The sequence below is a fragment of the Papio anubis genome, chromosome 16 (genome assembly GCF_008728515.1).
Source record: "Papio anubis isolate 15944 chromosome 16, Panubis1.0, whole genome shotgun sequence".
In the NCBI taxonomy this organism is placed as follows: domain Eukaryota; kingdom Metazoa; phylum Chordata; class Mammalia; order Primates; family Cercopithecidae; genus Papio; species Papio anubis.
Genome location: NC_044991.1, coordinates 74822653 through 74849537, shown reverse-complemented (window position 1 = coordinate 74849537; position 26885 = coordinate 74822653). Strand labels below are relative to the sequence as shown.

The 26885-nt window shown below is 39.5% G+C and overlaps 1 protein-coding gene across 17 annotated transcripts in view; it reads right to left on the bottom strand.

Annotated features, from left to right (window-relative positions):
* The window catches only part of NCOA3 (nuclear receptor coactivator 3), a 161325-nt gene that overhangs the window by 9712 nt on the left and 124728 nt on the right, over nucleotides 1–26885 (bottom strand). For 15 of the 17 annotated variants that reach the window (XR_002515099.2, XM_003904642.5, XM_009215961.4 and 12 more), the window contains 16 exons: nucleotides 22378–22479; nucleotides 20586–20758; nucleotides 18910–19010; nucleotides 16915–17089; nucleotides 16342–16530; nucleotides 16068–16169; nucleotides 10371–10511; nucleotides 9810–9957; nucleotides 8305–8696; nucleotides 7257–8128; nucleotides 6226–6361; nucleotides 4820–5014; nucleotides 4190–4441; nucleotides 3961–4087; nucleotides 2174–2345; nucleotides 764–1054 (listed from right to left, as the gene is read on the bottom strand). Coding sequence is in view for 16 of the 17 variants with exons in the window: in XM_003904642.5 (XP_003904691.2) it covers nucleotides 764–1054; nucleotides 2174–2345; nucleotides 3961–4087; nucleotides 4190–4441; nucleotides 4820–5014; nucleotides 6226–6361; nucleotides 7257–8128; nucleotides 8305–8696; nucleotides 9810–9957; nucleotides 10371–10511; nucleotides 16068–16169; nucleotides 16342–16530; nucleotides 16915–17089; nucleotides 18910–19010; nucleotides 20586–20758; nucleotides 22378–22460 (3549 nt within the window). In the remaining variant the exon portion in view is untranslated. Of the gene's footprint in view, nucleotides 1–763; nucleotides 1055–2173; nucleotides 2346–3960; nucleotides 4088–4189; nucleotides 4442–4819; nucleotides 5015–6225; nucleotides 6362–7256; nucleotides 8129–8304; nucleotides 8697–9809; nucleotides 9958–10370; nucleotides 10512–16067; nucleotides 16170–16341; nucleotides 16531–16914; nucleotides 17090–18909; nucleotides 19011–20585; nucleotides 20936–22377; nucleotides 22480–26885 lie in introns of those variants that run through there. The other 2 variants (XM_009215962.4, XM_031656824.1) reach the window with 2 other exon arrangements.

Genomic DNA, 26885 nt, shown 5'->3' with positions numbered 1-26885 from the left:
GGGCCTGGTCAACATGGTGAAACCCTGTCTCTACTAAAAATACAAAAACTAGCCAGATTTGGGTGGCTCCCCAGCTACTCAGGAGGCTGAGGCACAAGAATCACCTGAACCCAGAAGGTGGAGGTTGCAGTGAGCCAAGATCATGCCACTTGCACTTCAGCCTGGGCGACAGAGCAAGACTCCACCTCAAAAAAAAAAAAAAAAAAAAAAAAAACTCAGGCATTCATCTACTTATATGATTTGGTTCCACCACATTTAATAACTCAGTATGCTCAAGACATAAACAATTTATAAAAACAATTAAATTTTAAAACACTTCTTGGGGACTAAGAAAACAATAGGGTAAGAAGTCATATTTTAGAATATTAAAAGACAGCTCTAGAAAGAAGAGGTTCCATTTAAAATGCTGAAATCAAGATGGTTTAAGTATTTGGTTATTAGTAGTAAGGATTTTTTTCAAAAAAAAACTTATCTACCTTTAAGACTACAAAGTCATCAAGTAACATTTTTCTTCCCCAAGAGCAATTCTTCCTGACTTTTTACTTTTTAATTTGTAAAATGGAATATTCTCATAGTATCGAATTCCAACACAACTACTCCTTAACAAGGAGCCATTTGTACAAACAAAACCTTACACAGAAGTAAAACAAAAATAATTTCTTTAGTTGACAGGGATAGAGTGCACCAGTAGTAAGAACACTGAGAAACACAGTCTGAAAACAACAGAAGGAGAAGCCAGAGGGAAGAACACATGACTGGTTACCTGCTGGCCCTGCAGCCTCTGCTGAAGCTGCATTCTAAGTTGCTTGGGGGTGTTTGTCCGGGGTCTCATGATGTTGGCTCGCGGGTGCATTCCTTGGAGAGGAAAATTGCCTTGCTGGTTCATCTGATTCATCATAGAGTTAAAAGATGGTGATTGTCCCTGAAGATGAAAGCCTTGCATTGGAGGCCCCTGTGCTGGGTACGTCTGTCCATATAATCCTGCCTTCTGATCCATCATTACTGCTGCTTCTTGGCCTTGGAAAGCATCCTGTTTGGGTTCTAATGCCTGTCCCTTAAACACAACACATAAAAGAACAGTGAAGAACATCTACGAAAGCAACAGAAGTCAAATGCTCTAAAGAAGGTGCAAAAAAAAATCCAGGTTCTATGTCACTGGTATCCCCGAAGGTGTACACAAGAACTGCTCAGCATTTCCCATCTGCACTGTGACAGCATTTGCCGCATGGCAATGTACTTCCATATGTACATATCTATTTTCCCAACAACGACTGATAGCCCCTGATGATCTTTCCTCCTTACTGTTGAATGCACAAACCTATAGAGTGGCCCCTCCATAGCCTTTAAATAAAAACAGTCATGGCCGGGCACGGTGGCTCACACCTGTAATCCCAGCATTTTGGGAGGCCAAGGCAGGTGGATCACTTGAGGTCAGGAGTTTGAGACCAGCCTGGCCAACATGGCAAAACCCCATCTTTACTAAAAATACAAAAGAAATTACCCGGGCATGGTGGCGGGTGCCTGTAATCGCAGCTACTCGCGAGGCTGAGGCAGGAGAATCACTTGAACCCTGGAGGTGGAGGTTGCAGTGAGCTGAAATTGCGCCACTGTACTCCAGCCTGGGTGACAGAGCGAGACTCCGACTCAAAAAAGAAAAAACAGTCACTACAGAATGTGTCTTTCAGAAATACAGATTTGTGAATAGCATGTTTTCATAAGGCTGGGTATGTAAACAGGAACAGGAGATGATGATATTAGGATGTTCAGATTGGCCATTGTAAACAAGTATTGTTTAAACAAAAAAAAAAAAAAAAGCTTGCCTCATCAGAATACACATGGCTTGGCTAAGTAGTAGAGAAAGATAGTTATAAAAATGAGAACTTTTAACATGAATAAAAGGTCACACTTTAGTAGTTTCACTAAATCATTTCTACAACTGCCAAAAATATACAATCATAAGTATATTTTCCATTTTAACATACGAATTGAGACCAAAAAAGTATATTTTCCAAATTTAATGCTGGTATCCACGAATGTAGTAATACAACACAAGTACTAGGAAAGACACACACAGGTATTCTTGTTTGTGGCTTCATGAATTTGTACACACACACGCATGCACGCACACACACACAAATACACACTCTCCTACTTCCATGTTAATGCAACCTACCTGATTGACAAGTTCAGGGATTCCCAAAGCTCTGTCAATTTCTTCCAGGCCTGTGGCATCTGTGTTGCTGAGAAGAGTGTGCAGCTGGTCCAATAATGCTCTTTCATCACTCTGGCCTTCCAGGTTGGAAGGTGGCCCGACAAGATCATCCAGGGAATTCCTAAGAAGGGGCCTAGAAAAAGGCTTGCAATCAATTTCAATGGTGCTTTTTTGTTTCTAAGAGTAACAGATCACAGCAACCATGCATAATATTTTTAATGAACAGTAACTCAAATACTACAAACACAAATAATAAACCAAGTGGTAAAAAAGAGTGAATGGCATCAATTTAAATTTAAGGCCCACAATTTAGAAATTGCACCAGGCCACTTTAGACCACCATATATAGCTTAAACCCCCAATCCCACCACCAAAATGTAATTGCCAAACCCTAGGCATCTGGGATGTAGCAGAAATGGGGACCAGGGGAGGGTAGGGAAGGATGGGACAAGATACTCCTCACGAAAACAATGAAGGAGGAGGTAGTAATTATAATACTTGAAAATTAGCAAAATCAAAAGAGTAAAAGAAAGGATAGAAATGTTGAGCTATTACTGACGTGAGTCTGCAGAAATGCCAAAATCACTTTGTCACACTTGGCCCAGAGCTCATATTGGCAAGTGTAACACAAACCCCATACACCCACAGCAAGTTGCCTCAGTTCTCCAACACATACAGGGGCATGAAGTTAAACATTTATCCTGCCTCAGAAAAGTTCTGTTAACTTGAAACTATTTGCTCTCTACTGACTAGAGAAGCATTCAAATAAATTCATATAGTTACATCACTGTCTGCTCAATAGATCAGTTCATTTTAGTTTCCTTGCTTAACTTACTGTAGAATTCCCATTAGAGCTGACATTGACAGTGGCCTCTTGCATGCCACTTAGTAAATAAGTTACTAAGTTAAATAAAAATAAAATATCAATGAAAAATAAAAATGAAATACAATCTACAATTTTTTTTTTTTTTTGAGACAGAGTCTTGCTCTGTCTCCCAGGCTGAAGTGCAGTGGCATGATCTCAGCTCCCCGAGTAGCTGGAATTACAGGCACCCGCCACCACGCCCGGCTAATTTTTTGTATTTTTAGTAGAAACGAGGGTTCACCGTGTTAGCCAGGATAGTCTCCATCTCCTGACCTTGTTATCCGCCTGCCTTGGCCTCCTAAAGCGCTGGGGTTACAGGTGTGACCCACCACACCCGGCCTACAATCTTTATTTTATGAAAAATTTTAAAGATGCTATATAGTTCTTTCACTGTCGTCACTGAAATGTTTAAAATAATTTTAGGAAACAATTAGCCAATCCTTAAAATAATTTTCTCAACAGGCAGCAGGTGGTTGGGGAGAAAAAAAGGTTTAAAAAAAAAAGTGTAATTTTCTGGAAAACTGAGGCTAACCCTCTGAAGAATATAAAACCACCAGGAACACATACTTATCTTTTTTCCCCTCCTCATGGGACTAGAGAGAGAATCATCTCACAGAGAGGCTCGCAGATGTTTGGCCACTGAATGGCCCTAATGGCTGGACAACATGGTTGTATCTCCTCCCTCTCCTGTGAATGCCACATGCACTGCTTACTGCCTCAGCCTCATTTTTACACACAGTTACATGAGAAATGCCCAGCTGGCAACCAAGTACCTCAATTACAAGGAATTCTCATTCTCTCTCACGTTTGCTCCTGTGCTCCAACTCTTTTCTAAACTACCCAATGCTGAGATTTTCTACAGAGTCACAAAATAATGCCCCACCTATTTTGAGTGCCATGAGGAACTTGTTCTATTGACAACATGCCATCGGGCCAGGAACCCAGTTGGTTAGATGCTGCTGCTTGGCCATAGGGATTAGCCCCCATTCCCATGGGGAGTTCACCAGGCCCTGGGGGAGCAAAAAGAAAGCACAAATTATCAAATAAGAGCAAAAATTATCCTGAAACATCTAACTTACTTTCTTCATGAAGGGAGGAGGGGGGACACTTACTCATTTGAAGCATCTGTTGCTGTTGCTGCGGCTGCAATATTGGTCTTGCACCTGGTATGCTATTAGACCGAAGAGGCAACGTGGGCATAGAGCCACCCACTGCAGGTCTGGGTAAAGAAGTATTATAATCTCCTCCTGGTCTTCCCATGGAGTTTGAATTCATAGGTTCCATTCTGCTGGCCTTTGAGTTTGGTAAGCCCCAGTCTCCTGAGGAAGAAGTCTGAGTCACAGTCACATTTCTGTTTGGTCCACCTAAAACAGGTAGCCATACTTAGGTCTTTTCCATATTATAATGAAATCCTTCTTATACCATATGAGTACAGCCATTATACACAACATCAGCCTTGACAAAACAGTACTTTGTCATGGTAAGAAAAGGGCTGGCCAACTGTGGAGACATAGGCCACTATTCTCATGTATTCAATAGGTTGGAAAATGTCATAGACCAAAAGACTCTTTACGAGTTTACATAACCAAGACATAAAATAAATGAAGGATACTCATGGAAGAAACATACTAACGTTATTCAAAAAGTTATTATTTACTCCCAATTATTCAGATGGCTTAAAGTATTTTAAATATGCTTTTCCCAAAATAAATTAATCATAATTCTAATTAGAAATAACATACCCATACTTGAGCCATAATTTTCCTGACTATCCATCATTCTTGGATTCCCACCCAACATGGGTTGCTTTGGTAACATGGGGAAAGCACTGATATTTTTCACTGGAGGACTTGAGCCAACAGAAACAGGACTATCCAGAGACACTGCTCGGTTATATGGAGGACGAATAGACTGCACAGACTGTGGACTTTTCAAACCTGTTGAAAACACAATACAAAAATATTTATTGGTGATTTAACACATAATCAAGTACAAAACACAAATATCACCACGCCCCACCCAAGAATATCTTTCTTACAAAAACAAACACTGTCTTCCTTTTACAAAATAAGTACCAGCCCTCACCCAACCACTACCGCCCTCCCCCCACCACCAAAAAAAGGTCTCATATTCCAAATAAATTAGAAACAACAATTCTCCAGGTCAGCTGAAGTACTGAGAACTCTTCTGTAGCCTGATATGGTCACTGATATTCTGCTTCACTTAATATTAAAAAATTCACAAATGTTCCAGGCTCCTAAAGGTTCTTGCATATTTGTACTTAAGTATACTGTTTATAATTTTACAATCAACTTAACCAGATAAGTTGCCTTCTGATCAAAAAGAAATAAAATGTAAAATTCCCTTCTAACCTTCTTTATTTCCCCCCACTCTAACTGATCTATCCATTCTAGTTTAGGAAATAATGCTACTGAAAATGAATAATGACCATTCTGAATGATTGTGAGTGCCGCCTTTTCAATTGATACACACGATATATCTTTCTTTCTTTGTGACAGAGTATCACTCTGTCGCTCAGGCTGGAGTGCAGTGGTGAGATCTTGGCTCACTGCAACCTCCGCCTCCCAGGTTGAAGCGATTCTCATACCTTAGCCTCCCAAGTAGCTGGGACCACAGGTGTGAGCCACCACGCCCGACCTACCTTTGTTAAATAGATGAAGTAAACACACAGCAACAGGAGAGGGGCTAGATAAGAACCAGCAAACACCAAAGAAGAAAACTATCTTAATTAAGTGACAAGATTCTGTTAAAACACCAAGGGACAAGTTTTAATCTAGAGTTTGAGTTGCTTTTTAATCCAATTCTCTATGGCTAAGAAAAATATATGCCCTAGTACCTACACTACTCACCTGGAATAATCAAAGATGAACATTTTTCTGTAAGTGCCATGATTACTGGCATATTAGTTAGAAGTGGGAAATTTATTTTAAAGTAATTTTAAAAAAACAGGAAAATGTCCAAAAAGCTTTCTAAAGTACATACAATATAAATTAGTACAGAAAACAGAGGCAGAATACATGTTCTGAAGTTATAAGTGCTATTTATAACCTGGTCTTAGTGTAAGAGTGTTTACAGATACGCAGAAAAGTTTCAAAGGTGGCAAAAACAAAACCTAGTTCATTCTTACCCACAGAATTAGTTCCTTGAAACACCTGTTGCTTAGTCCCCAGATGACTACCATTTGAGGATATGGAATTATTGTAAAAGTCAGAACTAGTCAGGTCACCAAGAATAGCATCTAGATTATCCAAGTCTCCAGATCCCTGAAAATAAAGTTTTAAAAATTAACCTGTGTACATTACTAGACACACAGGTATAAACATACCCATCAGAAAAAACGATATATGAAATAGAAGCAAGTAAAATACAAAAATTACCTACAATGATAATGCCCACCTTAAAGGCCAGTTTATTATGACCCCCATCTCTAATCTTCCTCCTGTGAGATTAAATCACTCTATTTGGTCCTTTCAAAGGGGCATTTTTTAAATTTACACAAGACATTTAATTCTCAAACTGTAGAATATTTTGCAGGTAACATTAGTCACTAGCAATGCATTGATAATTAGCTAACAGATATCTGCATCTACATATACCTTCTGAAAATAAGTGTGATTAATAATAAAAGGGGCAAGCTGAGATGTTCATAGGCATGCTCTAACAAGGACTTCGGTCAATGAATTTGGTGAACACTAGGTTAAGCCCACATTCTAACTTTAAGCCTTTCATTTGCTCAAGTGCATATTAATATATCCTGTAAGTTTGGGAAATGCTTATACAGAATGTCATCTTGTACATGAAACTTGATTTTACCTTAAAATCAAAATTATGCTGCTTAATACAAGTTTGTTTTTTTTTTCCTGATTACTTCTATCATTCTCTTAATGACCCAATCTGCCCAATTCCAGCAATAAACACCTCCACGACAAAATTTCATAGTGGCTACTAAAGAGTTATATTCGCATCTTAAAACATACACATCTGTTATTTCTAAATTACATCATAATTTTACTGACACCCAAAATAATTATAAAGAAATGGCAGCTAAAGATTTAACTTTCTTTAAATAAACCTAAAATCGAAGAATTTGTATATTACATTAAATTTCTAACAGAAAAATGATGAAATATGAGCTGAAATATACAGAAAACAAATTACCTCTTCACTTGTCTCTGTCTTAATTTTGGGGTCTTTCTCTTGACTTGAGCTAGGAATGGTGGAGCTGGTGCACTGACTTATTTTATTATCCACTCCTTCCACTTGGGGCTGTAGTTCTTTAGAGAGTGCATCACTAGGATCATCCCTGTCCAGCAGGTATCTAAGAAGTGCATTATTCTCCTTCTTCTTAGGACTTAGCTGCTCCTGCTTGACAACATTTCCGTCCCCACAAGAAGTTATACTGCTAGTGTCTTTCCCAGTGGCTTCTGCAGTAATCTTGGCTACTTCAGCTGGTGAATTCCCATTCTGCAGCAACTTGTGCAAAATCCGGTGCTTCTCTTGTAACAGTGACCCATGCATATTGGATGTAGAGGATACTCCTCCAGATGTAGAGGAGGAGACTCCAGAGGGGCTGGTGACACTAACAGAAGATTCTTTACAACTTGAATCTAGCGGGGAGTTGGTCAAGGAGGAATGACCCCGGTCATCAGAAGAACAGGTAAGTAACTGCAGTAATTTTTTGTGACCTTTGCTTTCCAAAGGACCCCTTTGATTCTCTGACCCCTCAACACTGCTCTCCTTACTTTCTTTGTCACTGAGGTGATCTCTGCTATTTGACTGACACATTGAACTCTCCACTGGATTTTGGTCGCAATAAAAGCCCAGCGGACTCTTGGAATCCTGACTGCTTACTTTACTTGGTTGGGTTATATTCATATTGGGAGAGTTATCCAATTTGGGGCCTGGTGATGACAGAGTAGATAAAAGAGAAGTCCCTACACCCTCACTGATGGCTTGCAGGGCACTGAGAGAGCTGCTGGAAAAGCTGTGGTTCCCACTACTGCCAGAAGATCCCATGGGAGAGTGCACACCTGAATTTGAAAAAAATTTAGGAAAATAATTAGACTACCAGTCACTGTAACAAAATACAACTTAATTACTCAAAGTTTATATTATAAAAGAGATTAACTTTACAAGAATTACAGTAGTATGGAAAGAAGAATTACTTAAAAAGAAAAAAAAACAAAGGAAATGTCAACATAAATACCTGCAACAGGAGAAAACTGATGTGAGGCTATCTTTGGACTCCCACGATTACGAGGAGAAATCATGATATTCTGCTGGTTTGGGGCAAGACCAGGACTTCCATGTGGGGGGCTACTCATGCTGAGCCCATAGTTGTTGTTGTGGTAGGAAGATGGTGATTGCATGCCTGGCCCAGGGGTCAATGAGGCTATGTTACTGGAACCCCCATACCTAGCTCCACTCATCTGCCCTGTGGTGCTAGGGTCTGCCAAGCCATAGGCCCTGCTGCTCGGCATCTGTAAGCCTTGGTTTGGCGACATACTCATGCTGCCTACTGAACTGTTGCATCCAGCCATAGGTGGTCTAATCCCTTGTCCAACAGGATTTGGGTTTGGTCTATATCCATTCTGTTCTCTGCAAAACAAACATCAAACTTTTACTAAAAAATAAGCATGCATAAAAGCCTTTCATCAGATTTAAAATAAAATAAAATTTTTAAACACCGGCCAGCTATAGTGGCTCACACCTATATTCCCAGCATTTTGGGAAGTTGAGGCAGGAGGATCACTTGAGCTCAGGAGTTTGAAACCAGCCTGGGCAACACAGCAAGATCATGTCTCTACTAAAAATTTAAAAATTGGCCAGGCATAGTGACACACATCTGTAGTCCTAGCTACTCAAGAGGCTGTAGTGGGAGGATCGCCTGAGCCCAGGAGTTCGAGGTTGCAGTGAGCTGTGATGGCACTACTGCACTCCAGCCTGGGCGACAGATCAAGACCCTGTCTCTGTTTAATAAAAAAAAAAAAAAAGAAGAAGAAGAAGAAAGAAAGGAAGGCAGGGAGAGGGAATTTTAAAAATGGGATGAATTAACTACCCAGGAACTTAACTTTTTAGGCAACATTCCAATACCTAGTGACAATTCCAGTCTACGTATCGATCAATTATTTACCTAATAACATATTTTTCAGTAAGCCACAGAATCTATATGACTAAGACCACTGTAGTATTATGAAAGACCAACAGCTATGTTAACTGGAGTTTCAGGTGGGCTTTATTAGAGTTGCCACATTATCTAGGGCTTCACCTGGAGGTACCTGCAAATTATTCAAGATAATTAATGGGTGAATATCCTCCCCTTCAGGCATTTCTTTTTTGCCACTACCAACACTGACAGTAACTACCTTTATTCTTAAAATGTAGCCTCAAATTTTAAATGCAGTCCCCAAAGCAAAACACATCATCAGAAATGAATGGCAAGACATGTAATCAGATTTTATATGCTCTTTTATCCACCCATTAGCCTTCCCATCCCCTAGCTTTCCTGTAAAGTATTTAATAAATAATCACTTTCACATAAAAATACAACCTTAAACAAATCATAATCCAGGAATCTAAACTCATTTCATCAAACCCAATAACCTTCCTAAGTTTTGTCTCATTTTGTCCCTTCCTTTTTTACTTTAATAATAAAGCATTTTGAGAACACTGCTGCATTTCATATTACAATACACAGTAATCTATCATTACCTCTGAAGAAAGTGGGTTGAGACAAAGCCATGTCGATCATTTGTTACAGGATTTCGGAAGAGTTTGCTCTTTGTCTGTGCAGTCACTATAGTTCCATCAGCCAACGAGAATCGATATACTGGGGTTTCTGCATGGCCATTAAGATAAGCTGTTGGGGAAAATATCCCATCACTGGTAACTACAGTCAGCAAAACAAATATATATAGGAGGGGATAGGGAGGAAATATACTTCAAGTACAACATTTCTAAAAATCCAAGGAAAGACTGGATCTGCACCAAAATTATCAACAGGGCGAAATAAGAACACTCAGGAATCATTTTTCTACCCCTCACCAACAAAACAGCAGCAACTACAGCCATGTGTATACCAAACATAATGACAAACAAGATCAAGAATCAACCCCAAAACCAGGTATGGTGGTGTGCACCTGCAGTCTCGGCTACTCAGAAGCTGAGGCAGAAGGATCACTTAAACCCAGCAGTTTGAGTCCAGCCTGGGCAAGATAGCAAGGCCCTGTCTCTAAAGAATAAAATGATAAAAAAGAACCCCAAATTCTTTACCTTCTTGATAGTGACGTTTCTGGGACCATGACTGCCCATCATTTAGACTAAAAAATCTCTGAATACACCTTCGGATTATATCTTCAAAGCCAGGCCTCATGGAGGATCTTAGTGAATTTGTATCTATATTGACAACCTTTCCTATTAAACAGAAAAAGGAAAAAAAGAGTTATATCCAGCCCACAAGTATTTACCGGCTGCCTACACATGGCTTAGCACTGGAGAATAAAATAAAAGATATTAAATCTTTGCTCCACCTTCTCTGATCCAAATTTCTACTACATCCAGAGCTTTTCTCCTTAAGACATAGCACCACAGGATTCTCCCTACAAGTTCTGCTAAGGAGTATAATAATACATTTGGCCTTTGTCAGATTTCTAGCACAGAGCTCCTATCTAAAATCCTCAGAATTTCCTGAGTAATAAAAGTATTTTCAAGTTATTCATAAAGAGCCCCTTCGGAACACACCTCAATTTATGCTAATGAGGTGACTTAGGTTGGGGTCTCTAGATCACCTCGGGATGGAGCTGGTATCAGAAAAACCAAGTAATTAAAGGATTGGAACTTTCTGTTAGTAGTTCCACCTACTAACCTCCAGGAATGGGGGATGAGGGAGGAAGGAGAGCCTGGTGATTAAATTCTATAAAAAAAACTCTTGGCCGAGCACCGTGCCGCACACCTGTAATCCCAGCACTTTGGGAGGCCAAGGCAGGTGGATCACGAGGTCAAAATATTGAGACCATCCTGGCCAACATGGTGAAACCCCGTCTCTATTAAAAATACAAAAATTAGCTGGCCGTGGTGGCGCGTGCCTGTAGTCCCAGCTACTAGGGAGGGTGAGGCAGAAGAATCGCTTGAACCTGGGAGGCGGAGGTTGCAGTGAGCCGAGATCACGCCACTGCACTCCAGCCTGGTGACAGAATGAGACTCTGTCTCAAAAAAAAAAAAAAAAAATTCTTGGGCCAGGAACAGTGGCTCACGTCTGTAATCCCAGCACTTTGGGAGGCCGAGGCAGGCAGATCACAAGGTCAAGAGTTCAAGACCAGCCTGGTCAAGATGGTAAAACCCCGTCTTTACTAAGAATACAAAACTTAGCTGGGCGTGGTGGTACGTGCCTGTAATCCCAGCTACTTGGGAGGCTGAGGCAGGAGAATGGCTTGAACCCGGGAGGCAGAGGTTACAGTGAGCCAAGAAAGTGCCACTGTACTCTAGCCTAGGCGACAGAGCAAGACTCCGTCTCCAATTTAAAAAAAAAAAAAAAAAAAACTCTTGAACAAGAGATTTGATGAGCTTCCAAAGGATGAACACATTAAGGTGCTGGGAAGGCTATAAGCCCAGAAAGGGCACGGAACCTCCAAACCTCATCCCCACCCCCTAATACCTTGTCCTATATATTTCTCCCATTGAGCTATTCCTGAGTTGTATCCTTCATAAGAAACCAGTAAACCTGAGTAAAGCATTTCTGGATTTCTTGAGCCATTCTAGCAAATCATCAAACCTAAGGAGAGGATCAGAGGCCCAATTTATAGCCAGTCAGTCAGAAGTACGGAAGGCCAGGACTTGCAACTGGCATCTGAAGTGAAGTACAGGCAGTCTTGTGGGACTGAACCCTTAAACTTATAAGATCTAATGCTAAACCCAGGTAGAAATTATCCAACCTAAAACTGTAGGGCACCCAGCTTATGTCAGACAGAGCACTGGTTTGGTGGAGAAAAAAATACATCTGGGGTCAGAAGTGATGTGGGAGTATAGAAAAACAGTGCTTTCCCAAATGCTGTACAGAATTTATGAGTATATTACACAAACTCCTTTTACTTTCTGAATGTAGTGACTATAACATGTCCAGATAACCTTAAGTTCATTTTCGTGTAAAGGAAAAAAATAACACCTATGAGGACAGTTGTTTGTCCAAACATATTCTGTCCCTACAACTATGAAGCAAGAGAAAACACCTGCTTAAAGAGCCAGCAGGGACAATTCTTTGCATCTGAGAGATGATCGCATTTTTGTACACTTAATACCTAAACTTGGAGGGTTAACCAAATACTCATTTCTACAGTGCTGGAAGCTTCTGACAGCTTTTGCTTAATATCAAATACAGTGAAGACACCAAATATACATACTCAAAAATACCATGGAATTAAAGAAGGTTTCATGACAACAGATAGTCCTTAAAAAATGTCTAGGCCTTTTCACTCTAAGCAGCACTAGGGTGGCTGGCAAAAGCAAGTGCCTTACAAAAAGTCGCAGAAAGGGAGCAAAGAAGAAAGTGGTTAATCCATTTTCTAAAAAAGACTGGTATGATGTGAAAGCACTAGCTATGTTTAATTGGTAACAAACTAGTCAAAAGGGCTCAAGGAACCAACACTGCATCTGATGGCCTAAAGAACTGTGTTTTTGAAATGAACCTTGCTGATCTGCAGAATGACGAAAGTGTCCTTAGAACATTCAGACTAATTACTGAGGATATACAGGTCAAAAACTATGTGACCAGCTTCCATGGCTGGTCTTGGATCAGCTTCTAGGCCTTTTCTGTATCTTTGAATGCAGACAGAATGATCCAAGCCATAATAACTGGTCACACAGTTTTTGACCTGGACATCCTCAGTAATCTTTTCTGTGACAAAATATGCTCCATGGTTAAACATGGCAGACTTCATATGAAACTCCTGCTGATGTCAAGATTGCCAATAGTTATCTGTTTTGTCTGTTTTGTGTAGGTTTTACAAAGAAATGCAATAATCAGATCTAGGCAATCTCTTATGCTCAGCACCAACAGATATGCCAAATCCCAGTGATGATGGAAGTCGTGACCCAAGAGGTACAGACAAATAGCTTGAAAGAAGTGGGCAATAAACTGATTCCACACAAATCAGGAAAGACATAGAAAACGCTTGCCCAGGCCAGGCGCGGTGACTCACGTCTGTAATCCCAATACTTTGGGAGGCCGAGGTGGGCGGATCACGATGTCAGGAGTTCGAGACCATCCTGGCTAACATGGTGAAATCCCATCTCTACTAAAAATATAAAAAATTAGCCAAGTGTGGTGGCACGTACCTGTAGTCCCAACTACTCGGTAGGCTGAGGCAGGAGAAAAGTTTGAACCCGGGAGGCAGAGGTTGCAGTGAGCCAAGATCGCACCACTGCACTCCAGCCTGGGCAACAAAGAAAGACTCCATCTCAAAAAAAAAAAGGCTTGCCCATGTATTTATCCTTTCTATGACATCTTCATTAGAAAGGTAAAAATACGGAAGAAAACCAAGTTTGGTTTGGGAAAACTTATGGGGCTTCATAGTGAAAAGTAATTCTGCAAAAACTACTGGATATTTAAAAGGCACTAATATTGATAAACCACCAGTCCAATAATCAGTTTAAAATTCAGAATTTTAATGGTGACCAAAAATCTTATTAGTAGCAGGGGGAGAGCAGGGAAAAGGGACAAATGCATTCCAGGAAAGAGTAAATACCTGTACACTTGTGCCCAAAATAGAGAAGATTTGTCCTCAACCACCTCCCCTGAGTTTAGCCCTGGGCCACATGACAAATACAAAATAGATGTTCATAAAAAGTTTATTATATGAAACACATCAGGGACAGAAGATAAAATATATCCAGAGGTCAAAACATGTATTGTGTTGAGTGCAGTGAGCCTCCTATAATATAAGAGATACCCGTGGAAGGCATTAACTGTAACTACGGTAAGTAGGATCTCAGTTTTAAATGATGTTAATCACACAAAGCATTTGATCTTTCTTGCTTGGTAATATTTTTCTTCATCATGTCCTGTTTTCTTTCATGCTTGGTAATTTCTAACTTTTGTAATAAACATGTATTGCTTTTATATACTAATGAGATAATTTTCCAAGATGCTAAACTGCTTACAGATGTTTTATTTAGTATTTTCAGTAACAAATGTAAAACATGGCTATTCAAGTAGAAAATTAACACTGCCAAACCATAAGACGTGCAGAGAAAGACCCATTCTAAAAACATAAAATAATATATAAAAATTGCTGTCACTATGTTTATCTGAGGTGAGTTAATACAGAGAAAATGTTCAAATATAAAGTAATATACAGCCGGGCATGGTGGCTCATGCTGTAATCCCAGCACTTTGGGAGGCCGAGGCAGGCGGATTACCTGAGGTCAGGAGTTCGAGACCAGCCTGACCAACATGGTGAAACCCTGTCTCTACTAAAAATAGAAAAAATTAGCTGGGCATGGTGACAGGCACCTGTAATTTCACCTGCTCGGGAGACTGAGGCAGGAGAATCGCTTGAACCCAGGAGGCAGAGGTTGCAGTGAGCCGAGATCATACCACTGCACTCCAGCCTGGGCATGACAAAGCAAGACTCTGTCTCAAAAAAAAAAAAAAAAAAAAAAGTAATATCCATCAGCGTAAACAGATTGTACTTTGAATTGTCAAAATAATTCTTTGCTACTTCTTTTTAATTGTGAAAATTAATCTCAAAAAGCCTGAAGATAAGTTACTGAGTATGGCATAAAATGGCTGAATGACTGCAAAAATAGCAATATTTCTTTAAAAATATTCTGTATTATGTATATTATATATGCATATTACAAACATACACATACATATGTAATAGCGATAGCTATGTTTTATGTTTATGTATACCTACTCCAGTTTTATATCACTTGGTAAAGGTCCACATTATAAAATTAGTTACACAAAGCAAAGAATACAGGCTAAGTCAGGCAGACAGAGCTATAAATTTTCTTATTAGCCATGATCTTGGACAATAACCCAATCTCTGTTACCAAGCCTCTGTTTCTTTATCTCTGAGACGGGGCATATATGACAAACCCTTGGCATCCTCATTTACACTTAGGTGACCATAAGAGTAACCCCGAAGGTAAATAAAAATAATATTGCCACAGTGCTTAATTTCATTAATGCATCTTACCAATCACAATGTCTTTAATTTTTTATTTCTATGATTAAAAAAGGCAGACCAAGACTGAAACTCAGGTTGACGTCAAGAATGACTCCCAGCCAGGCACAGTGGCTCACAACTGTAATCCCAGCACTTTGGGAGCAGAGGCAGGCGAATCACTTGAGGTCAAGAGTTCGAGACCAGTCTGGACAACATGGTGAAACCCCATCCCTACTAAAAATACTAAAATTAGCCGGGCATGGTGGCACGTGCCTGTAGTCCCAATTGTTTGGGAGGCTGTGGCAGGAAAATTACTTGAACCCAAGAAGTGGAGGTTGCAGTGAAGCAAGATCACACCACTGCACTCCAGCCTGGGTGACAGAGCAAGACTCCATCTCAAAAAAAAAAAAAACTACTCCCAATAATTCTCATTAAATTACCTGTAATTTTTTTTAAACATGTTTCTTTATGACAAATAGGCTTGAAGTTAGAGTAAAGAAACACTAAATTCTGACGCAAAATGCCATTTGGAGAGAAAACCAGGTGCCCCTAAATTTGTTTTTTTAATTTATTTGGGGGATTTAAAGTGCCAAACATACCCAACTCAAAATGCCAAGAATTTTAGTGAAATTCTTTTAGGGTTGCATAAGAAACATGAAAAATGATACACATAAAGCACTCATTGTAGTAGGTATACATTTTTATGATAGTACAGATTAAAAATAGTAACATTTACAAAAATTTCCAAAATAAAAATGTACGTATACACACATACAGAGAGAGGGAGGGAAAGAGTTTTTACCTGAAAGATCATGTCTGGTAATAAAGCTCTCAGGGTTTGATGGAAATGCTCTTTCACCTGTAGTAATGCGGCGTGCCACACAGATCATACAAGATTGCAAATCTATAATAAAAAATTCACCCTGATAAGGATTATGCTTAACTTTTGGATATGTATGTTCAATAGGCAAGCAAGGACATGGAATTCAGTAAGAAGAGTTATAACAGAAGTTTCAAAACTCCAAGTATGGCTACTATTTGTTTCATGAACATCAAAAACATATGATAGCTCTTACCTTCCCCTTCCTCCATCATAGCTCGTGGCTGAGACAGGGCAAAGCACTGCATTGTTTCATATCTCTGGCGCATTTCAGGACTGGCGTTTATGTCTTCCAGAATATCATGTGGTGTTTTCATCAACATACGGCAATTAAATGTATGGCTTTTTTGTCTCTGGGTCTCATTTGTCCAGGAAACTCCATTAACTTTGGAAAACAAATTGAAATGACATTTTAAAAAGCTTGTAACTCATTCTATGACCATTATCAAGAATTCAAGCTGCATTTTCTCATTATGCATGTTTTCCATAGTTATATCTATACTAACATTTCAGGCTGGCAATATACAAAACATATGAATAATTTCAACTTTAACAGAAATCTCACTGCATATTTTGTAACTATATGTCTCTTAAAATGTATACCAAATTTTTAATTCACTGACACCATATGTCAAAATTTTGCTATTAAATCACATGCCTTTCTACCCTCATTTGATGGCTTGACTTCCTAAAAGATACATTCAATTTTCTAAGAAATGGTCAAGGAAAAAAATTTAACCTATTTAGAAAATACACATTAAAAGCCTACCTGTAGATTTTGGTAAATTTTTAAGAAAATCTTTTCTGTCTTCTTCATGTAAGATATTGTAAACACTTGTGTTAACCAGGTCCTCTTGCTTATATTGTAGGTATTGTGTGACATTTTCTGACACAAATACAATGTTTCCGTCTCGATTCACCACAAATAGGAAACCATCCAATGCCTAAAATAGGATATGTTAATACAGGCTGTTATTGACTGAATTGTATCCTCCTCCCTCTAATTCTTAAATTGAAACTCCAACCATCAACATAACTGTATTTGGAAACAAGACCTTCAAGGAGGTAATTAAAGATAAATGAGGTCATATGGGTGGGGACCCTAATCCAATATGACCGGTATCCTATAAGGGGAGAGAAAGACACCAGGAATGTGCATGCAGAGAAAAGGCCATGGGAGAACACAGTGACAAGAAATGGAGAATCCAATCCTGCCGACACCTTGATCCTGGACTTCCAGCCTCCAACACTGTAAGAAATAAATTTATTTGGTTTAACCTACCAAGTCTGTGGTATTTTGTTACGGTAGTATCAGCAAACAGCAGCCATAGTAATAAGGAAAATGTGTAAAAACTACTGCTGACTTAATTGCTGCAAACAACTATAAGCCACCATTACTACTAACATTAGCACCATTATTACAGGCCTTATTGGGGGGGAAAAAAAAGAAGAATTGGGGGTGGCGGAGTGTGTAGATAAATATGTTCAGCATGAAATCTGAATTAATGTCTAACCTAATTTTTAAAGAATTATATCTTCAAAGGAGCTTTTAAAAGTGAGAAAAGCATCCTTAGCTCTTCCCATTTTTTCCATTTGATGCCAAGTCAAGCTACAGAAACTGCTATAGCATTCCTTAATGAGAATTTACAAAGATGAATTTCACAAATGATCAACTAAAAGTAGTTGGAACAAACTACCTGAAACAAAAAGAAGTTGACAAGTTAACTTTATGAAGGGCTTCAGCCCCTAAACAAATACAATGCACATATTTAAGTGTTAACAATTCCTCAAGAATATAAAACCAAAGCGTGCCATGTGATTAATCATGCAAAAATTCACCAAAAATGTCTGAGCTAAAACGTACAGTCATCATCCCCCGGTATCTGTGTAAGATTGGTTCCAAGACCTTCCAAAGACGGCAAAATTCAAGGATGCTCAAGTCCCCGATATAAAATGGTGTATTTGCCTATAGCCTATGCATATATATTCCAATGTAATTTAAATCATCTCTAGTTTATAATACCTAATACAATGTAAATGCTATATAAATAGTCATCACACTGAAGTATTTTTTTATTGGTTTTTGAGACTGAGTCTTGCTCTGTCACCCAGGCCAGAGTGCAGTGGCGCAATCTAGGCTCACTGCAAGCTCCACCTCCCAGGTTCACGCCATTCTCCTGCCTCAGCCTCCTGAGTAGTAGCTGGGACTACAGGCACCCACCGCCACGCCCAGCTATTTTTTATATTTTTAGTAGAGATGGGGTTTCACCATGTTAGCCAGGATGGTCTCAATCTCCTGACCTCGTGATCCACCCGCCTTGGCCTCCCAAAGTGCTGGGATTACAGGCGTGAGCCACCGCGCCCAGCCATATTTTTTATTGTTTTAACATTATTTTTTATTTCTTCCCCAGCCTCCAAATCTGCAGTGCAAAACCCATGGATATGAAAGGGCCATTTGTACCCAAATATCTCTGTGAAATTACAGGTTACCTTTCCTTTCCTGCTTCTTTATATTTTTATGTTTGTATATGTGTGGTTTCTCAATTTGCAACCATATTTTTACTAGGGGGCCAAGGCTTCCTGAATTATGTATATTGTAAATATAAGAGCATTTTACCATCATATTCAGAATACTGAATTGTCTCAAAGAAAAATGTTTTCTTTTTGTTCTCATTTCCTAACCAGAATTTATTCTTTTTTTATAACTTTATAATAAATCAAACTGCAACACAGCTTACTGGACAGTTAAAATCTTTATACTTGCCTGAAGTAAAAGCGGTCCTAAGGAGTCTTTATCAATAACTCCCTGCCCTGTAGAAGATACATCGGCTTTTTGAACATCATCATCATTGGAAATAGTTTTTCCTGAAAAGACAGAAGGTGGTATAACAAATAACACACTTATCAGTTATAGATTAAATTATCTTGAAATAGTCCCCAGAAGAGACATAAAGATAGACATGCACATGCCCATACATACATACAAAACGTTTCCTCATAAGAGAATGATGCTACAATATTATAACATCAAAACTAAACTTCATAGTTACCCAGGAAGCCAGAAGATACCTAAATTGTTTCACTACTAAATGTACTATCCCACAGCTTCCTGAAAGGGAACTAACAAATGACAGGGAATTGTCTGTTAACCATTTCTAAAGAGCATAGCTGGGCCGGGCGCGGTGGCTCAAGCCTGTAATCCCAGCACTTTGGGAGGCCAAGACGGGCGGATCATGAGGTCAGGAGATCGAGACCATCTTGGCTAACATGGTGAAACCCCGTCTCTACTAAAAAATACAAAAAACTAGCCAGGCGAGGTGGCGGGCGCCTGTAGTCCCAGCTACTCGGGAGGCTGAGGTGGGAGAATGGTGTAAACCCGGGAGGCGGAGCTTGCAGTGAGCTGAGATCCGGCCACTGCACTCCAGCCTGGGCGACAAAAAAAAAAAAAAAAAAACGATAGCTGGAGGCCTGGTGCAGTGGCTCACGTCTGTAATCCCAGCACTATGGGAGGCTGAGGCAGGTGGATCACCTGAGGTCAGGAGTTTGAGACCAGCCTGGCCAACATGGCGAAACTCCGTCTCTACTAAAAATACAAAACTTAGCTAGGCGTGGTGGCGGGTGCCTGTAATCCTAGCTACTTGGGAGGCTGAGGCAGGAGAATCTCTTGAACCCAGGAGGTGGAGGTTGTAGTGAGCTGAGATCACACCACTGCACTCTAGCCCGGGTGACAAAGCGAGACACTGTCTCAAAATAAATAAATATATAAATAACAAAAAGCACAGCTGGTCAACACATTTGTCTATTCCCATACTTGCTAGCCTCTACCAGTTGTAGTCTCTACCCAAATAAAGGAGCAAAAAGGCAAATATAGCAACAAGTCCCTTCTAAAACAGGGGTCCCCGACCCCCAGGCCATAGACAAATATCAGTCCATGGCCTGTTAGGAATGGGGCCGCACAGCAGGAGGTCAGCAGTGGGCAAGTGAGCAAAGTTTAATCTGTATTTACAACAGCCCCTCCCCATCGCTCACATTACCACCTGAGTTCCACATCCTGTCAGCTCAGAAGCAGCATTAGATTCTCACAGGTGTGCAAACCCTAATGTGAACTCCGCATGCGAGGGATCTAGGTTGTGTGCTCCTTATGATTCTCTAATGCCTGATGATCTTGTCACCCCCAGATGGACCCGTCTAGCTGCAGGAAAACAAGCTCAGGGCTCCCACTGATTTCTGCATTATGGTGAGTCGTATAATTATTTCATTATATGTTACAATGTAATCATAATAGAAATAAAGTACACCACAAATATAATGCGCTTGAATCATCCTGAAACCATCCCTTCTACCACGTCCATGGAAAAACTGGCTTCCACAAAACCAGTCCCTGGTGCCAAAAAGGTTGGGAACCACTGCTGTTTTAAAAGACATGAGTGTTTTTATTACCTTGTTCTTTTATTTGACGTATCTGTCTTACTGTTTCCTTCAAAATTGCACATTTATCTGGTTTGACATTGAAATTGTCAATATCACTAAGATTGGCAGATATCAGCTCAGCCAATTCTTCAATATATTTACTTTCCTGCTCCCGTCTCCGCTTTTCACCACTGCAGGTAAGACTAAGGGAAAAGGGGTAGAGAGGGAGGAAAGGAGACATAATACATATCACAAAAGAGCTGTTAGCAGAATCAGCCCCTATACAACACTATTACCTTTTTTTTTTTTCCTTGAGACGGAGTTTTGCTCTTGTTGCCCAGGCTGGAGTACAATGGTGTGATCTCAGCTCAATGCAACCTCCGCCTCCCGGATTCAGGCGATTCTCCTGCCTCAGCCTCCCTAGTAGCTGGGATTACAGGCATGCGCCACCATACCTGGCTAATTTTTGCATTTTTAGTAGAGATGAGGTTTCACCATGTTGGTCAGGCTGGTCTTGAACTCCTAACCTCAGGTGATCCACCCGCCCTGGCCTCCCAAAGTGCTGGGATTACAGGTGTGAGCCACCACACCCAGCCTATTATTTTCATATGTAAACAAACTAAACTCAGCCAATGTAAACTATCAAAAATGCTGTCTTGGAGAAGCAGTACAACATAATAGAGATTCACGTAAACCTAAATCCAGTTCCATCTTTGTTAGCTAGGTGGCCTTGGGCAGAGTTAGCCTCAGTTACTTCATCTAGAAAATATGAATAAATAATCTTTACTTCTTAGAGATAATAAAACAACTAACAAATAATAACAAAAACACTGGTAGCTACTTACTGATGATGAAGTTTTATTCATCATAGATTGATATTTTTCAACTATCACATTAAACCTCAATTGACACTGACTTTGGTAAATACTTTAAAAGCTATGGAGTAGTGTTGTATAGATTACATTATTTTGTTTCTAATTTTTAAGCTTCTCATTTCACTTGGTAAAAAAAGGATGCAACCTAACAAATGATAAAATATCAACTTATAACCCATTCTTAAAAGACAGCAAAGATTCTTACTTATAATAACTGTCAGGTCTCTGAGCCCAAGCCTGCGTGTTTACATCCAGATGGCCTGAAGCAACTGAAGATCCACAAAAGAAGTGAAAATAGCCTTAACTGAGGACATTCCACCATTGTGATTTGTTTATGCCCCACTCTAACTGATCAATGTACTTTGTAATCTCCCCCACCCTTAAGAAGGTTCTTTGTAATCTCCCCACTCTTAAGAAGGTTCTTTGTAATTCTCCCCACCCTTGAGAATGTACTTTGTGATATCCACCCCCTGCCCAGGAAACATTGCTCCTAACTCCACTGCCTATCCCAAAAACCTGTAAGAACTAACGATAATCCCACTACCCTTTTGCTGGCTCTCTTTTCGGACTCAGCCCGCCTGCACGCAGGTGAAATAAACAGCCTTGTTGCTCACGCAAAGCCTGTTTGGTGGTCTCTTCACATGGACACATATGACATAACCTTGGTCATCTATTTGTAACTCCTACCCCGCCTTCCATTCAGAAATTCTTACAGTATCACAAATTGTTAATATTCTACCTTCTATCTGAATCAGCAATAAAAAAAAAAACTTCTATTACATCAAAAAGATGTCCATCTCATCAGTAACACTCTATTTACCATGAAGTGAAACCACCAAAAAATCTAACCAGAGAATGTAAATGACCAGAAGTTAAAATGTTATCCTTAAACAAAGGCAGAGGGAGGAGAACAAGTGTGGTAAAGCACCAGGAAATAAGTCACCTACCCTTGTCCTGGAGCATCACATGGCAATTTGCGTTTTCGTGAATCAGTGGCCAGTGGATCCAAGTTTTCTCCTAATCCACTCATCTTGAATATACATCAGCAACTAAGACAGAATAATTAGAAATAAGATAAGCACATTAAAAAATATACGTGACTCTATGAAGGTGTTGTATGACTGAATGCATCTTGTAATTCAGAACTACTTTCTTTAAACAGATAATTCCCAATATTCTTTTTCATAAATGCCTATACTGAAAACAACCTCAGATTTCACATTATTTCTAATATAACTATGCAGAATGTATGTACAACTCCAAGTCAGAAATGTTCCTCAAGTCCTACTAAAAATGTGTCTCTTGCAGGGAATGGTGGCTCATGCCTGTAGTCCCAGCACTTTGGGAGGTCGAGGCAGGTGGATCACCTGACGTCAGGAGTTTGAGACCAGCCTGACCAACATGGTGAAACCCCATCTCTACTAAAAATAAAAAATTAGCTGGCCGTGGTGGCAGGCGCCTGTAATCCTAGTTATTTGGGAGGCTGAGGCAGGAGAATCACTAGAACCAGGAGGTGGAGGTTGCAGTAAGCCGAGATGGCACCACTGCACTCCAGCCTGGGTGACAAGAGCTAGACTCAAAAAAAAAAAAAAAAAAAAAAATTGACTGATGGAAAAATAGGATGCTTTGGTTAAAATTTCATTGATGAAGAAGATAAATGTAGAGTACTTCTTGTTGAGAAAGATGAGCAGGTTTTAATACTCAGTAACAATTTAAGACATCTACTAAGCTCTCATTTGCTAAGAATTTTATCTGTACTAAACTCTTGTTTAGAATAAGGCATTCACTGTTGTAAAGAATTACATGTCAACCAACGAACCTCAACGATTCTAAACTATTTTTCACTTATTAAAATGCATCTTGCGTTCCAGCTAAATTCCGAGACATATGTTGGAGGACATAAATTTCCACTAGGTGGCAGAATGCTACCAGGAAGGAAGGCAGATTTATAAAAATGAAAATTTACTCAAGATGCTGATCAAACTTCAAATGTGTAGCTTTAAAAAAAAAATCAAAAGCAAAAAAAAAAACAAAAAAAATTAAAAATTAAAATCACATAATATAAATCAGAAAATCTAGATTGCAACATTGTCTTTACAGATGCACTAAATATGTATTAATTACCAAGAAAATTCATTCTTTAACTCTGGTTGTAAAACGGAAAGGCTAAAAAGCTGAGATGATTTCAATATTTGCTTTTTTCCCCATGACAAGTTTAAATGGAGGACAGAAAAATACTTAAAATAACCTTTATTAGTAGTGGCTCACTATTATGACTTTAAAGCACAGTCAGATCACACAATCTTGGGGGTATTGTATTTTAAAAAAGACAAAGAAAGTCTGTAAACAGTCCAGATTTTAAAGGAAGCTGTAAGAAAATACAACTAAATGCAATATTTGATCCTAGACTGAATCCTGTGCTGGAGGTAAGAAAATGCTATAAAGAATATTATTGGATCAACTGACAAAATTAGAATATGGACAACTGACATAAAAGTATGTTGTCAATATTAAATATACTTAAGTTGATAAATGAACTATGGTTATTTAAGAGACCAATATTCTTAGTATAATATTTGGGGTAAGAGGGTATTACATATGCAAATTATCCTCACATGGTTAAGAAAACTTGCATATATAATGAGTGAGTTGAATAAACCTGGGAACGGGGACAGGCAGGGCAAGGATGAGGAAGGGAGTTGACACTAGGTGAATCCTGATGAGGGGATAAACTGAAAAACTCTTCATACTATTTTCTTGCAACCTTGCTTTAGTTTAAAATTTTCCTCAAATAAAAGAGTTTTAAACTTAAAGGTATGTTCAGTTTTGATTTTCCAATTTTCATATTTAAAAAGAGTATCTCAAGTAATCCCAGTGCTTTGGGAGGCTCGGGCAGGAGAATCACTTGAGTTTGAGCCCCATCTGTTCAACACAGTAACACCCTGTCTCTACAAATTTTTTAAAAACCTAAGCCAGGCATCATGGTGTACACCTATAGCATTAACTACTTAGGAGTAAAACAGGAAGACTGCTTGAGCCCAGGAGTTTGAGGCTGCAGTGAGTTGTGATCACGCCAATGCACTCCAGCCTCGGTGACCAAGTGAGACTCTGTCTCTTAATAATAATAATAAATTAAATAATTAAAAAGAACCAGGCGCAGTGGCTCACAACTGTAATCCCAGCATTTTGGGAGGCTGAGGCGGGTGGATCACAAGGTCAGGAGTTCGAGACCAGCCTAGCCAATATGGTGAAACCCCGTCTCTACTAAAAATACAAAAAGTAGCTGGGCATGGTGGCATGTGCCTGTAGTCCCGGCTACTCGGGAGGCTGAGGCAGGAGAATCGCATGAACCCGGGAGACAGAGGTTGCAGTAAGCTGAGACCCAGCCACTGCACTCCAGCCTGGGTAACAGAGAGCGACTTCATCTCAAAAAAATAAATAAATAAAATAAAAAGAATAGTGATTCCATTCCTTAAGTACAAAAATAGAATAATTCTTGCTATGTCTCTATAATTGGTTTTATATTTGTTTCATTCAAAGGTTTTTTTTTAAATTGAATGGCAAACTATCCATTGAGTAACAACTTTTTTTTTTTTTAAGACAGGTTCTTACTGTGTCACCCAGGCTGAAGAGCAGTGGCACAATCTCAGCTCACTGCAACCTCGGCTTCCCAGGCTCAAGCAATCCTCCTGCCTCAGTATCCCAAGCAGCTGGGATAACAGGTGAGCACCACCACGCCCAGCTAATTTTTGTATTTTTTGGAGAGAGGGTCTCACCAAGTTGCCCAGGCTGGTCTTGAACTCCTGGGTTCAAGTTACCTGCCTGCCTCAACCTCCCAAAGTGCTGGGATTACAGGTATGACCCAGCACACCCAGTCTACATTTCTTTATTTTAAATATGTAATTTATTCCACATTCTAGATATTATTTCCTTACTTTGGCTTTTGTCTATAAGCTGAATCCCTGAAACAAATGGATAAACTATTCGGTGGATAACAGCACTTCTTTAATTTGAAATATATAATTTCGCCTATATTCTCAATATTATTTCCTTTCTTTGGTATTAAGTTGGTATTAAATATAAGGGGTCTACCATGTAATAGGTGGTCAATAAATGTCTTGAATAAATATTGAATACATATAAAAGCAACATTCAACCTACTAAATCATAGTGTAGAATTTTCCTTTATTCTGATCTATAACAATCATTCAGTGCAATCCTACAGCTTTAAACTCTTTAAATGTTTACTTCTTCAGTTGATATACAGTGTTATAATAAATTCTGGCAGCATAAATTAAATCAATAGAAAAACTAAGCCATGACAATCTCTTAATATGCAAAAAAATTAATAAGTACAAATATCAGTTTAAACCAGAAACGCAGATCATTTGTGTTAAGTCAATGTTTATGTGCATATAATGAAACCTAAATATGTCTACCTATATCCATAGACACATGCAGCTTTTTCTCTTGATCTCACAAAACAAGCTACACTGTACACATAAGCCTGTGCCATCTTCCTGCTACCAGACTTACTCCTTCACAGAGTCGAACCTAATTATCCAAAAAGGTACTAAGGGAAGGCTGGCAGGGGTGCCTCATGCTTGTAATCCCAGCACTTTGGGAGGCCGAGGTGGGCGGATCACCTGAGGTCAGGAGTTTGAGAGACCAGCCCGACCGACGTGGAGAAACCCCATCTCTACTGAAAATACAAAATTAGCCAGGGACAGTGGTGCATGTCTGTAATTCCAGCTACTCAGGAGGCTGAGACAGAATTGCTTGAACCTGGGAGGCAGAGGTTGCGGTGAGCCAAAATCGGGCCTGGGCAACAAGAGTGAATTCTGTCTCAAAAAAAAAAAAAAAAAAAAAAAACACCTAAGGGAAAATAACTTAAAATCATGAAAAAGGTGCTTACCCAAACATGAAGGTATAATTATTTAAGATATAAAATATTTCTATCTTATTTTTGTTTTGTTTTGCTTTTGAGACGGAGTCTCACTTTGTCACCCAGACTGGAGTGCAGTGGCACGATCTCAGTTCACTGCAACCTCCGCCTCCCGGGTTCAAATGATTCTCTTGCCTCAGCCTCCCGAGTAGCTGGGATTATAGGTGTGTGCCACCATACCTGGCTAATTTTTGTATTTTCAATAGAGTCAGGGTTTCACCAAGTTGGCCAGGCTGGTCTCGAACTCCTGACCACAACTGATCTGCCTGCCTCAGCCTCCCAAAGCGCTGCAATTACAGGCATGTGCCACCATGTCCAGTCTCTATCTTGGTTTTTCAGGAATAGGTTGGATAGATTTGTAGTTCTTAATTAGACATGGACAAACCTTAGGTACATTTACTGTATAACTGTATAAGACACCACAATGTCTAAGAATAAATGACAAATTGTTTTACAACAAAAAGCGAAGTAGAGCAAATATCTCCTGAATTTCATTAAACTAAAGAAAAA